At 51.4% G+C, this 13,531-nt stretch overlaps 1 protein-coding gene across 2 annotated transcripts in view; it reads right to left on the bottom strand.

Moving 5' to 3' along the window:
* Window positions 1-937: 937 nt before the first annotated feature.
* TG (thyroglobulin) overlaps window positions 938-13,531 on the bottom strand; it is a 203,521-nt gene continuing 190,927 nt past the window's right edge. The window contains exons 45-47 of one of the 2 annotated variants that reach the window (XM_006189206.1): window positions 3,743-3,877; window positions 2,192-2,382; window positions 938-1,172 (exon numbers count right to left, since the gene is read on the bottom strand). In XM_006189206.1, the coding sequence (XP_006189268.1) occupies window positions 1,054-1,172; window positions 2,192-2,382; window positions 3,743-3,877 (445 nt within the window). In that variant the 3' untranslated portion in view covers window positions 938-1,053. The remainder of the gene's footprint in view (window positions 1,173-2,191; window positions 2,383-3,742; window positions 3,878-13,531) is intronic. The other variant, XM_032467670.1, reaches the window with a different exon arrangement.

Raw genomic sequence — 13,531 nt, forward strand, 5'->3', positions numbered from 1 at the left:
GGGTTTTCAGTGATATCAACAGGTTTTATAGGACACATGATGTGCCTATAGGCTTATTGGATGGCCAGAAAGTGCAAAAAAGCAGAGAAATCAGAAGACCTGAGTAGAACTCTAATCCTCTACCTTGTCCCTGTGTGAATTTAGGCACAACACAGCCTTTCCAACCTTCAGCTTCTATCTAGAAAATAGAGGCGATAGTTCCAACATATGAATATTCACTGACTTTTGAATTCAGATGAGATGATGTGTGTAAACACATCTCATGAGATGCCGTGCAAACGACAGATTGTTAACTGGCTCCGCCTGCTTTGACTTTGGGTGACTTGTGTGAACGTATAATGGGGGGCAGAGAGAGAGATTTAAACAGAAAGTAACAGAAGATTTGTCTTCATTAAGTGTGTCCCTCAGGAGGGTGAAGGATGAAATCAGCTATTTATCTGGGAACCCAGGTCAACCAAAAGCCAGGTAATAATTCTGCATCCTTACCCCTACATCCTCTCATGCTCTACCGGGTCCTGTCAATTCTACTTCATAAAGGGTTCTTGGGTCCGTGCCTTCCCCCATCTCTACCCTCACTGCCCCCATTCAGAACTCAGTGTCTGTCGCTCAGAATATTGTCCCAGCCCAAGTTGGTCTCCTGCCTCCATTCTGGAGCCTTCACAAGAGCATTCTTTCTAATACACAGCTGAGACTCTGTCCCCTGGGGCCTGCCCTTGATCAATCCCCTTCCCTGTGTCACTGTAAATGTCTGTTTACCTGCCTTTCTTTCCTTCTGGAGGGCAGGGTCCTGGCCTCCCCAGCACCCAGCACAGAGGATGCTCCGTAAACATTTGTTGGAAGGAAACAGCAGCCTGGGATTCAAACCTCAGGAACAGTATTAAGATCTAATTTGGTGTCTCCCAAGGATTGCCCTGAATTAACAAATCTGAGTCACCAATGCTTCTCTGCTTGTAGACACTTTATTGAAAGTCAGGGGCTGTGTTGGAGAATAAGGTGCCAGGGTGGCAGCCTGGGGTGGGGCTGGCAGGGCGGGCGGGCGATCTCAGGGGCCGGTCACTTGCTGTAGCTCTTGGAGCCTAACTCTGGGAGACCCAGGAGGCCTTCTGTCAGCCCAGAGCCAGCCGGCTGGTCCTCCTCTTCACTCCCTGCTGACGGCCCTTCCTCGGCTTCATCTGAAACAGGAGAGGCAAGGCTGGTCCAACTTGGATCAGGACTTCTCCTCCCTTGTCCCTTTCCCTTTGGCCCCAAGAGACCCTAGCCTCTGATGGGAGTTCCCGACAAATGCCCTCCAGAAGGACATTTCTGGGGTGGGGCACCAGACTGGTCACACAGCTCTAGGGCTGTGCTAAGGGCACCATGGGACTTGGGATCATCAACAGAGAACCACGTGGCCTTGGAAGATAAAAGTACAGTTGAGAGTCTAAACCATATATTGAACAAGGTCACCTCCCTGCTTAGGGCGCCACTCCTACCTTCCCCATCTGCAGAGATCCTGTCATGGTGAAAACCTCAGCCCGAGTATCACCTCCTCCAGGAAGCCTTCCCAGACCCTCTGGGGAGAAGTGAGCCCTCCCTCCTTTGCTGTCTCACTAGTTTGGGGGCAGACTTCCATCACAGCACCAGGAAAGCTAGAGAACATTCACTGGCTTATGTCACTCACTCCCTGGCTCTTCTGGAAGCTTCATAAGGGCACTGTGCTGACCTCTATACTCCCAGAGCCTCATTATGATTCATTTTTCTGTCCTTAGTGCCTTTACAACAGGAAGTTCTCTTCAACAGGAAGAGGTGAAATTCCCACTTCTCCCCTGGCTAGAAACCTCTCTCCAGGATGCTTCACCCAGCCTCCCAGGGCAGCGAGCGTGAGGTCCACGATCTTGTCTCTCCTGCCCACGCCAATGTTGCAGGTGTCCCCCACTCAGCCCCCGCAGCCCTCCCACCCTGGTCCCCCCATGTTTTCTCTCTCTCCCCTTCCCATCCCACAGCAGAACAGGAAGTCATCAACAAGGAGGAGTGCCGCCCCACCCCTCCCGGCCAGACCTTGAACTCCTCATGGGAAAGGCAGTGACAATGGCACCCCGGTGACCTGCGGCTCCAGTGCACTCACATGGACCCAGGGCACAGCGAGCTCAGTGTGTGTGAGGACCGCCCTCCGCCCGGCCCCGCCTGGCCCCACCCGCTCCTGGCTCCCTACCTGCCGAGGCCCTCAGAGACCGGATGTACTTGGACCAGAAGGAGCAGTCGGCCTTTTTCAGGCCCTGCCGATTGGGGAGCAGGACACTGAGCTCCTTGTAGGTCTCTCCACCATCTCGGGGGACGAAGTCAGGCCAGGGGACGGCAAACTCAGGCGCCTTCCTGGAGAACTCGTGAGGGTAGTTGGGATTCCTGGGGAAACGAGAAGAAAGGAGCACCCAGGAGGGAACCCCATCTTTCCTTTCATCACCCAGGGTCCCTCCCCACTTGCGCGTGCTCTCTGAGGACCAAGCCCCACACCTGGCTCACCACCCTTACGTCATTTCTAGAGAAGACGTGAGCCCATGACCCAGTGGTGTTCCTTAGGACCCAGAGCTGCCCTTCTGGCTTTCTCAGTGCTCAGGAGGTCACCGTGTCCCTTTCGGTCCCGGTGTCCTTTCACCTGGGCACCACGGCCAGGGCCTGGAACACCTTGTTTGTCCAAGGCCTGCGCAGGAAGGTGGGCCTATGGCCGCCCAAACCTGCTGGCCACCTACAGGCCGACTCCCCCTTGAAGGGGATGTTGCGGCCTCTCAGACACCGGCTCCTTCCCACACTCGCAGCCCAGCCCCACCTCGCATCATGTCCCCCCACGGAGCCCACACACCAGAGACGACATCCACCAGACCAGGTCTGTTTCCCTCTGTGCACAGGCGCCTCTCCCAGGGCAGCTCCTCCTCGGCCAGCCTCAGTATCCTACCCCTCCTTTGAGGCCCAACTTCAAAGTCCCTTGCTCAGGGATATATTTTCTAAATCCCAAATGAAATGTCTTTCTGCTCAACTCCTACAACAAACTGTATGAAACTTAATTTTGTCCTGCTTTTAATTACAGTCGGGTTTTGTGTTTCAGACTGTCAGCAGTTCATAGCTGAACCATGATTTTTTTTAATCTTTTTCCTTCCCAGGGGGCCCAGCACTGCGCTAGGCGACCACTGCTGGACTGGCAGAAAGGGAGACGGGTGAACTGCAGGGAGGAAGGAAGGGCAGGAACCTGTTTTGGGAGTGAGGTCAGTGAGGGTGCTGGTTGGGCCAGGAGGGGGGGGGGGAGGCCAGAGACAGACAGTGAGCACCTGGAGTGCCAGGACTTCCTTTGACCGTCTAAGACAGCGGTCCTTGATTTGGGGTGATTTTGTCTTCTGGGGGGCACTTGGAGATGTCTGATATATTTCAGTTCTCAAAACTGGAACAGGGGCGAGATGTTCCCTGTAGCTCGTGGGTAGAAGCCAGAGATACAGCTAAAGAGCCCAACCCAGCCCAGTGTCAACAGCGCCGGGGGCGAGAGCCCTGACCCAGAGCCCGCAAGGGTGCTTGCACAAGGGAGTGTGTGCGATCGGACCGCTCTTTACCAAGGCTTATCTGCGCAGAGGCAGTCCTGCCCAGCAGGGGGGCCTGCGCAGGGAGGCCAGCGGCAGGGACCAGAGGGTCTGCCCTTCAATGCGCCACACTGTAGCCTTGGCCTTCAGAAACGGGGAGGGGAAGCACACCGTAGCCTCCGGACACAGGGGCCACTCACCCCGATCGCACGAAGTTGGAAAAATACTGCATGATTTTCAGTGACAGGCTTTTCTCCTCCAGAGTGAACTGCCCCTCGTAGGCAGGGTGGAAGGGGAGCCCGAAGGCATGTTGAACATCTGCCAGGAACTCCAGGCTGGGAAAACACATGGGAAGAAGGAGCGAAAAACAAAGGAATAAATAAACTGCTGGGAGAACCCAAGGAGCCAAAACCCAGTATTCTTCCCCCAGCGGAGATTCTTCTCTCTTTGGATTTAGGACTCCTGCTTGGTGTTGGCTTAGCTGAGGTTCTGCTGGGCCCCTCGTACAATGGCCCCCTTGGGGCAGACCCACAGCATCTCTGGAGGTTGAAATCCCTTAACTCTCTGAACACAACACCTGTAAGCCATCTTCCAAGCGAATGTTCTTTTGACCCCATCCCAACCATGATACTAACAGTAGTAACTGAACGCTTGTTTGCTCTCAATAGCCTGTATTTCCAACCCCCTTCTCTGTGCTAGTCCTCGTCCATACATGGCCTGCTGTCTTCTAGATTCTGAAGGCTGACATTTATCCGTGGAACCAACCCCAGGGCACCCGGCACTTAGCTGGTCGATAATCTTCATGCCGTGACTGAGCTATCTGATGAGCAGCAGGCAGAACCGAATACGGATTTGGAAGCCAGATGAGTGGTTTGAAGGGACTGGGCTGGAGCTGGCATTGAGGGGACCGGCCAGGGGCACACAGGGCCCTGGGAGTGAGCACTGGAGGAAAGCTGGAAGGAGCTTTTCAGCCACATGGAAGAGAGTTTGGCTTTTCCCAGGGAGAAGTCTGGCCTCTGCCCTCTGGCATCTGAGAGGTAATCTGTGTCACACCTGGTATGAGTGTCTTTATTTAGAGCAAGGTTTGGCCACGCTGGACCTTCTGTAAATGTGGCCACACTCAACAGTCTTGGGGGGGGGTTGGCTGTGCTTGTGACTTGGGGTGGGAGGGCTTTGGGTCACATGGTAACAGTCAACCTGGAGACTGAGATTAACCACAAGGGCAATCAGTCAATCACGCCTATGTAATGGGGCCCCGATAAAACCTCTGAACGTCAAGTTTGGGTGAGCCTCCCTGGTGGGCACCACTCTGTGTGCGTTGTCACCCGTCAATGCCCAGAGAGGAACCCCTCCTGACTCCACGAGCTTCGTGTTTGGACCCCTACTCCGCGTGCTGCAAGTTCTGTGCTCTGTCACTCCTCCTCTGTCTAATCTGTCTGCATCCTGAACCATGAGTACAGCCATTTCCGTGAGCTCTGTTAGTCTTTGTGGTGAATCATCAAACTGGAGGGTGGTTGGGGGAGCCCCCTGAATTTGCTCTTGGTGTCAGAAGTGAGCGTGGTCTTGTTGGAGACTCTCTGACCTTGTAATTGGCCCAATTTATCACAAGAGCCGATCTCTAATTTTGTAGACGAGGGAAATGAGGTCCAGAGAGGTCTCCTGACCTACTCTGAGACAGGAAGCAACTTGAACAGCTCAGTCGGACCAGGAATGTTGATAGGGAGCATGGTGCTAACATAGGGGGCCCCCGGGGTACCATCCCTGGGTCTTGGTTTCTCCATTTTCCAGCTGGATGACTTTTCAAAAACTGACCTCCCTGATTCCTTGCTTCGTCATCTATGGAATATGTCTATAAATACCTACTGCCCAGGGTTGTTGTGAAGTTCAATATAAGATGGTGTATGCAGTAGGTACTCAGAAGCGTGGCCCACTTCTTCCTCACGCATCATTCTACCTTCCAATGCAGGCATCCCTCTTTAGGGTAACAGCAGTGTCTCTGACCAAGGTGCAGAGAGCCACCAGTGATTCTCATCTGAGCTGGAATAATGGGCAGATATACCCAATGGACAGATATACCCAATGGACAGATGTTCTGGGAAATGGCTCAGACCAGATGGTTCCCACATAAGGCAGTTTGGACAGAGGTTAAATTACTATAAAGCAAGATGCGATGCTCCGTGAGCAGAGTGTGGCTCTAGCTCAGTGATTCATTGTGATGCTCAGAGAAGGGGAAAGGTGACCTTCAAGCTCAGGGAGGTAAAGCGGAACATTTCCAGCCCAGAAAGCGCCTTCTCTGTCATCTCTGCCCTACGCAGGCTGGGAACTATGGTGACTGACAGGCACAGGGCTGGGGCTTGATGCCAGGCATCTAGCTTAGCTGGCCTGGGGAATTCAGAGGGGCTCAAGAGCTGGAACTCCTCCTATGACCATAAGAATTATCAGCAGGTGTCCATGTGACTAGCAGCAGGGCCGAGAACAAACGACTTGCCACTGAGTCAACCAGCTGAGCCCCAGCCCTGTCACAACTGGTTGCTCGTGTAACTCTGGATGAGTCATTTGACTTCTCTGTGGCTGAGTTTCCTCATCATGCCATCCGGAGCAGGGCAGCCACTGCACGTGGAGGACAGCAACAGCAAACGTGATTACGGTTACTATGTATCAATATCGGCGCCTCGCTGGAAGGCGTGTAGAAGGGGTATGAGACCGTGTGAGCTGCACAGGACTCAGAGCACTCGGTGAGGACGGAGAGACTAATAGCCCCAAAGGGTGGTGTCTCTTTGCAACTGTTGTCAGGACCCCATCCTCTTAGTGAAGGTGGGAGCTTTATTTCACTCCTGAGACGGGAGCAGGAAGTGGCAGTGGCATCAGAATTTATAGGTCCTGGAGCCCCAAGAGCCATGTCCCTTGTCCAGAGCCGGAAGTCTCTGTGGTCAAGCTCAGAGCAGAGCCCAGAGTCTGCGGTCGCCAAGTTGGCCTGTTCACAGCTACCATTTCAGGAGCACCCATGACATGCCAAGGACTGTGGCAGGGCTGTGATGGACAACATTTGGGACCAGCTGGGAAGTAGCTGTATTATCTGCATAGTTTCCAGGAGAAGACCCAAGTCTCAGGGAGATGGAAAGCAGAAGAGCCAGGCCCCAAAGCTGTCTCCCAGGCCCCAAGCCTTGCTCTCCATCTACTCTTCCTCTGGGGGCAAGGGGGGTGGGGCTGAGGACCACTGCAGGGGATCAAAGCTCCAATGTCTCAGTGGTGTTTTAAAGGGAAAAGGAACACAAAACAAAATACACCAGGAAGACAGACACTGTAACAAGAGCATTAAAATCTCTCGCATCCCCCACACTTGGTAGTTCACAGATGGCCTTTGCCCTCATCTCGCAAGGGCCCTGTGAGCAGATATTGTTAGAGTGATTCATAGAGTTCTACCCTGGAGGAAACTGAGGCTCAAGGACGCCTCCAGCCCACCATTGTCTGCGACCCAAAGGTTACAGTGCACTGCTCTGGGAGAGGCCGGGCCTCGCAGCCCATCTGATCTGTTTCATTTGAGAGCCTGCTGTGTGTGCTTTGTTTTTTCCTTAGCAGGGCTGATCTTTATCAGGATGCTAGAGTTATTTCCAGCAGTTTAAGGCAGACACCTGGAGGGCAGGCAGGCAGTGGGAGCCTCAGAAGAGGGATTTGGGATCGGAGGACCAGGGCCTTAGTGAACCTGGGCCTGAGAGTCCTGGACCCTCGGGAGGAAAAAGGAGGGAACTGGACTCAGGATCAGCAGAGGGATACACAGAAGGACACTCCAGGGACTGACGAGGTAAAAGGAGGAACTCGCTGGCTGAGTGGCCGCAGTGCTAAAGGTTGGGGGCAGATGGGTCATGCCGACCAACCTGGCGTTTCTGCTCTGGACTGGCTTGCTCACTGAAGGCCATGCACCCCAGGCCTCTGGCAGTCGCATCAGCGCATGGTCCTGCTGCTTTCATTTGGCTTTTAGTTGTCATTTGATGTCTTTGAGAATAATCCTCCCACCAAACTTCCCTGAGACTTACTCGTCCTAACTCAGACCAGGTCGCATCTTCCATTGCCCCATGTGGACGCGGGGTCTAGGAGAGCCCCCCACCCAGGCTCGGCTCAAACCCCACTTCCACCACTGACTCTTGGGTTTTCTGTCTGTGAAATGGATCTGATCATCCCTGTTCAGCCTCCCACGTGGTATCACTGGATGCTCATAGACGGATGTGGATGGAAACCCCCCTAAAAAAGTACAAATTTCCATCCAAACAAGAGCTACTGTTGCTGGTGTTAGTGACATTTAGCCAGAGGGTGGGAAGTACTGACCAGCCACACAGGCCAAGGGCGAAGTGAGTGTGTGCTTCAGTTCCAGGATGTGAATACAGTCCAGCGAGGGCAGTGACAGAACCCAGGATGTCAGGACAAGACTGTACTTGAGTCGTGTTTGCCAAATGCCTACTGTGTGCCATGGTCCGACTGTGTGCTGGGGACATCAGAGGAATGAGTGGGCCACCCTGTCATGGAGCTCACAGTCTAACAGGAAATGCAGATAAGCCAACATTGACAAAGAAATAAAGTGCTGTGAGCTGTGATAGATAAACAGGTATCAAATGACAGAATCATTTACAAAGCTTCATGAGAAGAGAGAGAAAAGCAATACCACTTGTTTCAGGCAAGGAGAAGGAGAGGGGTTTGTGGAAAGTCAGAAAGAAGAAATTATGGTTGACTTGTGCCTTGAAAGGTGGGTAGGGTTCTTTAGTGAGTGGGCCAAGCGGGGAGGGCTGTCTGGGCAGAGACTCAGGGAGAGTGAATCATGATGTGAGTTCTGTGCTTCCTACGGAGGGTGGGACGGGAGGGGTGGCTGGGCACGGAGGGGCGGGGACAGAATGGGGGCGGAGCTGCTGCTGCAGGTACAGAGTCCCCACGCTCTGGGCCTCCTGTAGCCTGTAAGTGCATCGTGCTGCCTGGGGAAAGGGGGATTTTTCCCAGTCCAGGGAAATCAGAAGTTTGGGACCACTCAAGCCAGTGTTCGCTAAGGTCCTGTAGCCTCTGGTTCTGTGAAAGGCGTGAAAACTGAGGCCAGAGGAGCTGAGGGCTCCATCCTAAGGAACCGGGGACATCGGCGGTTTCTTGGCAAGCCAGTCATGAGCTGCCTGTCTTTTGGAACCATTCCTGGAGCGGGGTGGGAAGAAAGACTAGAACTGAGAAATCGCAGGGTCGCTGTAATTATCCAGGAGAGACAAAGGTTGGTTCTTTATACACACATGTCCCCTGATACTCCCTTTCAGCCACCTTACTCATTTTCAGTCTGCTGTTGTGGATTTGCAGGGAGGCTAAGCCTGCATTCCAGCAAGTCAGAAGCCAAATCCACTTTTCGGACTATTCACATACAAGCTCCTGCCTTGAGCCCTGCTTCCGGTTCGAGGGGGGCCATTGGCATGGACACGGGGCTCATGAGGGAGCAGGACTGAGGTGGTGTCCCCACAGGAGTCCCCCTGATCCTTGGCCCTGCTGACACAGCGACCTGAGCTGGGGAGGGGGGTGAGCTGGGCTGTGAGGAGAGGGAGTGGGTAGCATCCTTCTTGACATAAACGAGAGGCATGTTTGCCTTTCGGAGGTTGTCCTTTCACTGACAACGGCCTGAAGAGGCTTGGCTGGAGAGAGGCCCGTCGCTCCAGCCCATCTGGTCGGGCTGATTTGAGAGCCTGCTGTTCCCGAGATTTCTACCCCTGCTGCTCTGTCTGCAGGAGGAAGTTTGTTAACCTCATCCCCATAAACCATAACCCCCTTCTTATCTTTAGGCAGCATCTCTAGATCACTTCCTCCAAAGGAAATGAGGGGCAACTTGGAGGAATAAAAGCCCTCCTGCTTCCCAGGCTTTTTTTTTTTTTTTTTTGAGGGGTTGTTAAATAACTTATGAATAGAATCCTACCAGGGTGCTTCTCTTCGGGCAAATCTAACAAGCCAAAGTTCAGATCCTGCCTATAAATTAATCGAGAAGTAATTATATGCATTGGCTTGTGTTTTACAAAAGGATTCACCGCACAGTACAGTCCCACTCTGGCCCCAAATGAAATACTTGCAATATATCCGGAACTCCCTAACGCCCACCAGCGCTCGATGATACACGGTTTGACGATACAGGCGAAGCTTTCAACGGACTTGCTGGATTAACCTGGACAGTGTGCTCCTTTCATCAGGCGTAACAAGTGTTGCTCAGAAAAGGCTGAATTTTCCTGGCCCAACACTGCTATTCTCACCAGGAAGTCATGTGTTTACCAAGAACCAACTGTGTTGTCTCTCACTTGTTGGTGCCAGTTAGGGTTCTTGTTAAAATTACAGAGCTAAATTAAACCTAGTACACATCATGTGGACGCCCCGCTTTTAAGAAACCAAAACTGGACATCATAGAGCAGGCATTATGGTTATGGCTTTGCACAAATTTCAAAGGAAGAACTCCAAACTCCAAACCTACTCAAACTTTTGACCCTGCACTGAGTAGCAAGCAGATGCATGTTCATATGCTTAGAGTTAAAATTAAATGTTTAAGGCATATACATACCTTATTCATTTTTCACAAGTTCCCAGTTGAGTTGACTTTTCTGAGTAACTAAATGATCATCACATTGGGCAACAGAGTTTCTATTCTACATTCTATTAGAAAAAACAAACAAACCCTGGTTTCTAGTGAGTTGCGTTTTGAATGTAAAAGAAAAGACCAATGTGCATTCTATGCAACCGGTCTTAAAAATTTCCAATGCCTTTCCATCACACTCAGATAAAATACTATCTCTGCCTGCCACAGCTTACAAACTCCTATGTGAACTGCAAGACCCTGTCTTTTTTCCCCATATCTTCAACTACCCTCCTTCTCTTCAGTAGACTCCAGCTCTCTGCCCTTCTTTATCCTCAAATATGTCAAGTCCTTTCCCTTTCTCCTTCCTAGTATAGTTATCTGAACGTATTCTGATTATTTAATGTGTGCATTGTCTGTTCTTTGCACTTTATCCCCAGACACTCATCAGCCCCACCTCCTGACTACAGTGTTAATCCCAAGAGGGCCTTCTCTGTCTTACCAGCTGCTCCATCTCTAAGATCTAGAAGAGAATTTGGGGCCTAGAAGACAGAAAGTATTTGTCGAATCAAAGAGGACGTACAGCACAGGTCCTTATACATCATGCGGTTGGCGCCAGTCCTGGAAAATGATTTACTCCCATCTTTACCAGGAAATAATCTCGCTAATCACACAGGATGTAGCCAGGCCAGTGGACCCAGTTCAAGAATTCAGTCACTTAATATTTTCTTTGGTTTGCTAATTCCAACTAATTCACCAAGACCATCAACTAGAAAGATAATATTTTGAATCTGGAATGTGAAAGGCCCCTGGAATGCACAGAAACATCTAGAGTGCAAAGGCAGTGGTGTACAAAACGTCTTGAGTCTGGACTTGATGGCTTTGTTTTTCCAGGGTTGGGACAACTTGTAAAGGAGGGCCATTACTACCTCTTTATTCACTCTGATTTTTTTTTCTTCTCAGAACCTTATTTTTCCTAAAAGGAACATAACCCCAACATTGACCATCTACAACACGCCAGGTGTTTAATGGGCATCGACTTGAATCTTCACACTATGGAGTAGGTGTGACTACACCCATTTTATGTAAAAGTGGGGCAGCCACATGATATGTACTAGATTTAATTTAGCTCTGTAATTATAATGAAAATTAAGATGCAGGAACTTGTTCAAATGCAGATAGGTGATAAATGGAAAAGATGGGATTAACACCCTAGTTTGTTTAACCTCCAAGAATGTGTTCTTTCACTATACTGAACTGCTTCTCCCTAAATTAAAGAGTGGTCCAACATCTCATATGGAGCCTGGACAGGTGTTTAATCCTGAGAGCCCTACCCTGCTACCCATTCAGAGTCGAGCCTCATCTCTCTGAAACGTCTTCTGCACCATTGAGATGTGGGAATGACATCTCAGGACTATGGGGACCAAGGACTTTGGAATAAGGACCTGAACACAGTACACAATTCTGGCATAATAGCTTACACACAGACTTGCGATAAATTTCCATGGGAATGATGAACTGGTACCACCCCCCAGGCATCTTAAAATGATGGGCCCCCACTTCCCCTCTGAAGGGGAACGGTACCCAGAAACCACTTTGCTCGTGGTTGCTTTCTTCCTGGGACTTGTTCGTTGCCAACGTGGGCTCTCCCAACTCCAAGCTGAATGAGTAGATCTACTGAGTGCCACCGTTATGCCAGGCAGTGAGCTAGGCCATTTGCAGGCTTTGTCTTATCTGATCCCACACACTCCTGTAAGTGTAAGTACTATTACTAGCTCCATCTACCGATAAGGAATTGAAGCTTAGTGAGGTCGTCACCTGCCAGAGACACACAGTAAGAGACAGTGACAGGTGGAGGCCCCTAAGGACAGGCAACATCAGAGAACACATCAGAGCTCCCTTGTGCACTTGCTGGGGCCTGGCTCATGGAGGCAGGTGCGGAAGGATCCCCCAAACCTGGGCTCCAGGGTCTGGGCATCCTTTGTTCATGAGTTGCAGAGAATACAATGGGGGCCCTTCCTGGAAAGACGCTTGGATGAGTGTGTCCTTTGGGAGGGGCTGGCTGGAGAGAAAGACATCAACTGTGGTCAACAAGATGGTGATGTTGGAAGGAAGGCCTGGAAAGGAGGAGGAGTCCCAGCAGAGCACGGGAAGCAGCGCCTATAGAGAAAGCTGGGCAAGAGAGAGAATGTCCATGATCTCAGGCCTGGAGGGGACAGCAGGCCAGGGCCCTGCCTGGTGTGTCCACACGAAAGAGCCCACCAGTCTCTCAGGTCATCTTTGTAACAGAAGCGCCAAATGCTCTGCTTCCAGGGTGCACTGAAGTCTGCCCATGGGGCTCTGCGGGGCCAGGGCAGCGTCTGGGGTGGGAGTCGGGGGATGAAGCACTGATTCCAGGATAAGGTCTGGGAAAGGGTCACTACTTCCCTTCAGGTGCTGACAGTGGCAACCCCTGTTTTAGGGGGTGCCAGCTGTGCCTCTCAACACAGGGCCATTTTAGCCCACAAGGGACAGTGGCCATGCCTGAGAACATTTTCAGTTGTTACAACGGGAAAGGTGCTTCTGGCACTGAGTGGGTGGAGGCCAGTGGTGCTGCTAAACAGCACAAAAGGCAGGGGACAGGCCCCCATCCCCCCCAAAAAAAGAATCATCCCGCCTGAAATGTCAGCAGTGCCCAAGGTGAGAAACCCTGGATTACAGTCATCCCGGAAAAGCCCTCTCCCGGAAACAGCAGGCTATAGATGGGAACCGCGGAGGGAACTGGCCCCAAATCTCCCCAGTGAGCAGAACTGAGCAAAAGAAAGTTGATAAGTTTTGCCCTTATATCGATAGCCTTGGTGATCAAAGCTGCCAGGTATTGTGTGCATGTGTGCAAACACACACACACACACACACACACACTTTTGATGCAGGCACTATCTTCCTGAACCCTTCCAGCAGCCTTACGGGACACGCACTATTACTCTCACCATGTATAGGTGCAGATGCATGGAGGCTCAGAGTGGTTAAGCAACCTGTCCAAAGTTACACAGCTAGCAAGTGGGCTTAGCCATTGCAGGCACTCAAGAGGCTTTGGGTTGAAGTGGATACAATTGAAAGAAAACTGGAGACAGGGCAGGAGACAGGGTTTGGGTCCAGACTGCCATTTACTGACTCTGGGACTGGGACATAATCCCAGTCTGCTCTGGGATTTCGCTTCTTTATCTGTAAAATGAATTGGATGAAATCATACTGCATATCCCGTAATTCTTTGAATCTGGACCTTAAAATTGCACCTTCCTCTCGCACTGTGGATTTTAGTGTCTTTGTCTCCTCCCTCATTTGTTATGCCTATTCTTTCCTCAGAGGCTGGCCCTCAGTTTCAGAGATACAAGTCTCTTCTACAATCCAGGTGAGCAGTTAGAGAACCATGCTCTGC

The sequence above is a fragment of the Camelus ferus genome, chromosome 25, assembly GCF_009834535.1.
Source record: "Camelus ferus isolate YT-003-E chromosome 25, BCGSAC_Cfer_1.0, whole genome shotgun sequence".
In the NCBI taxonomy this organism is placed as follows: domain Eukaryota; kingdom Metazoa; phylum Chordata; class Mammalia; order Artiodactyla; family Camelidae; genus Camelus; species Camelus ferus.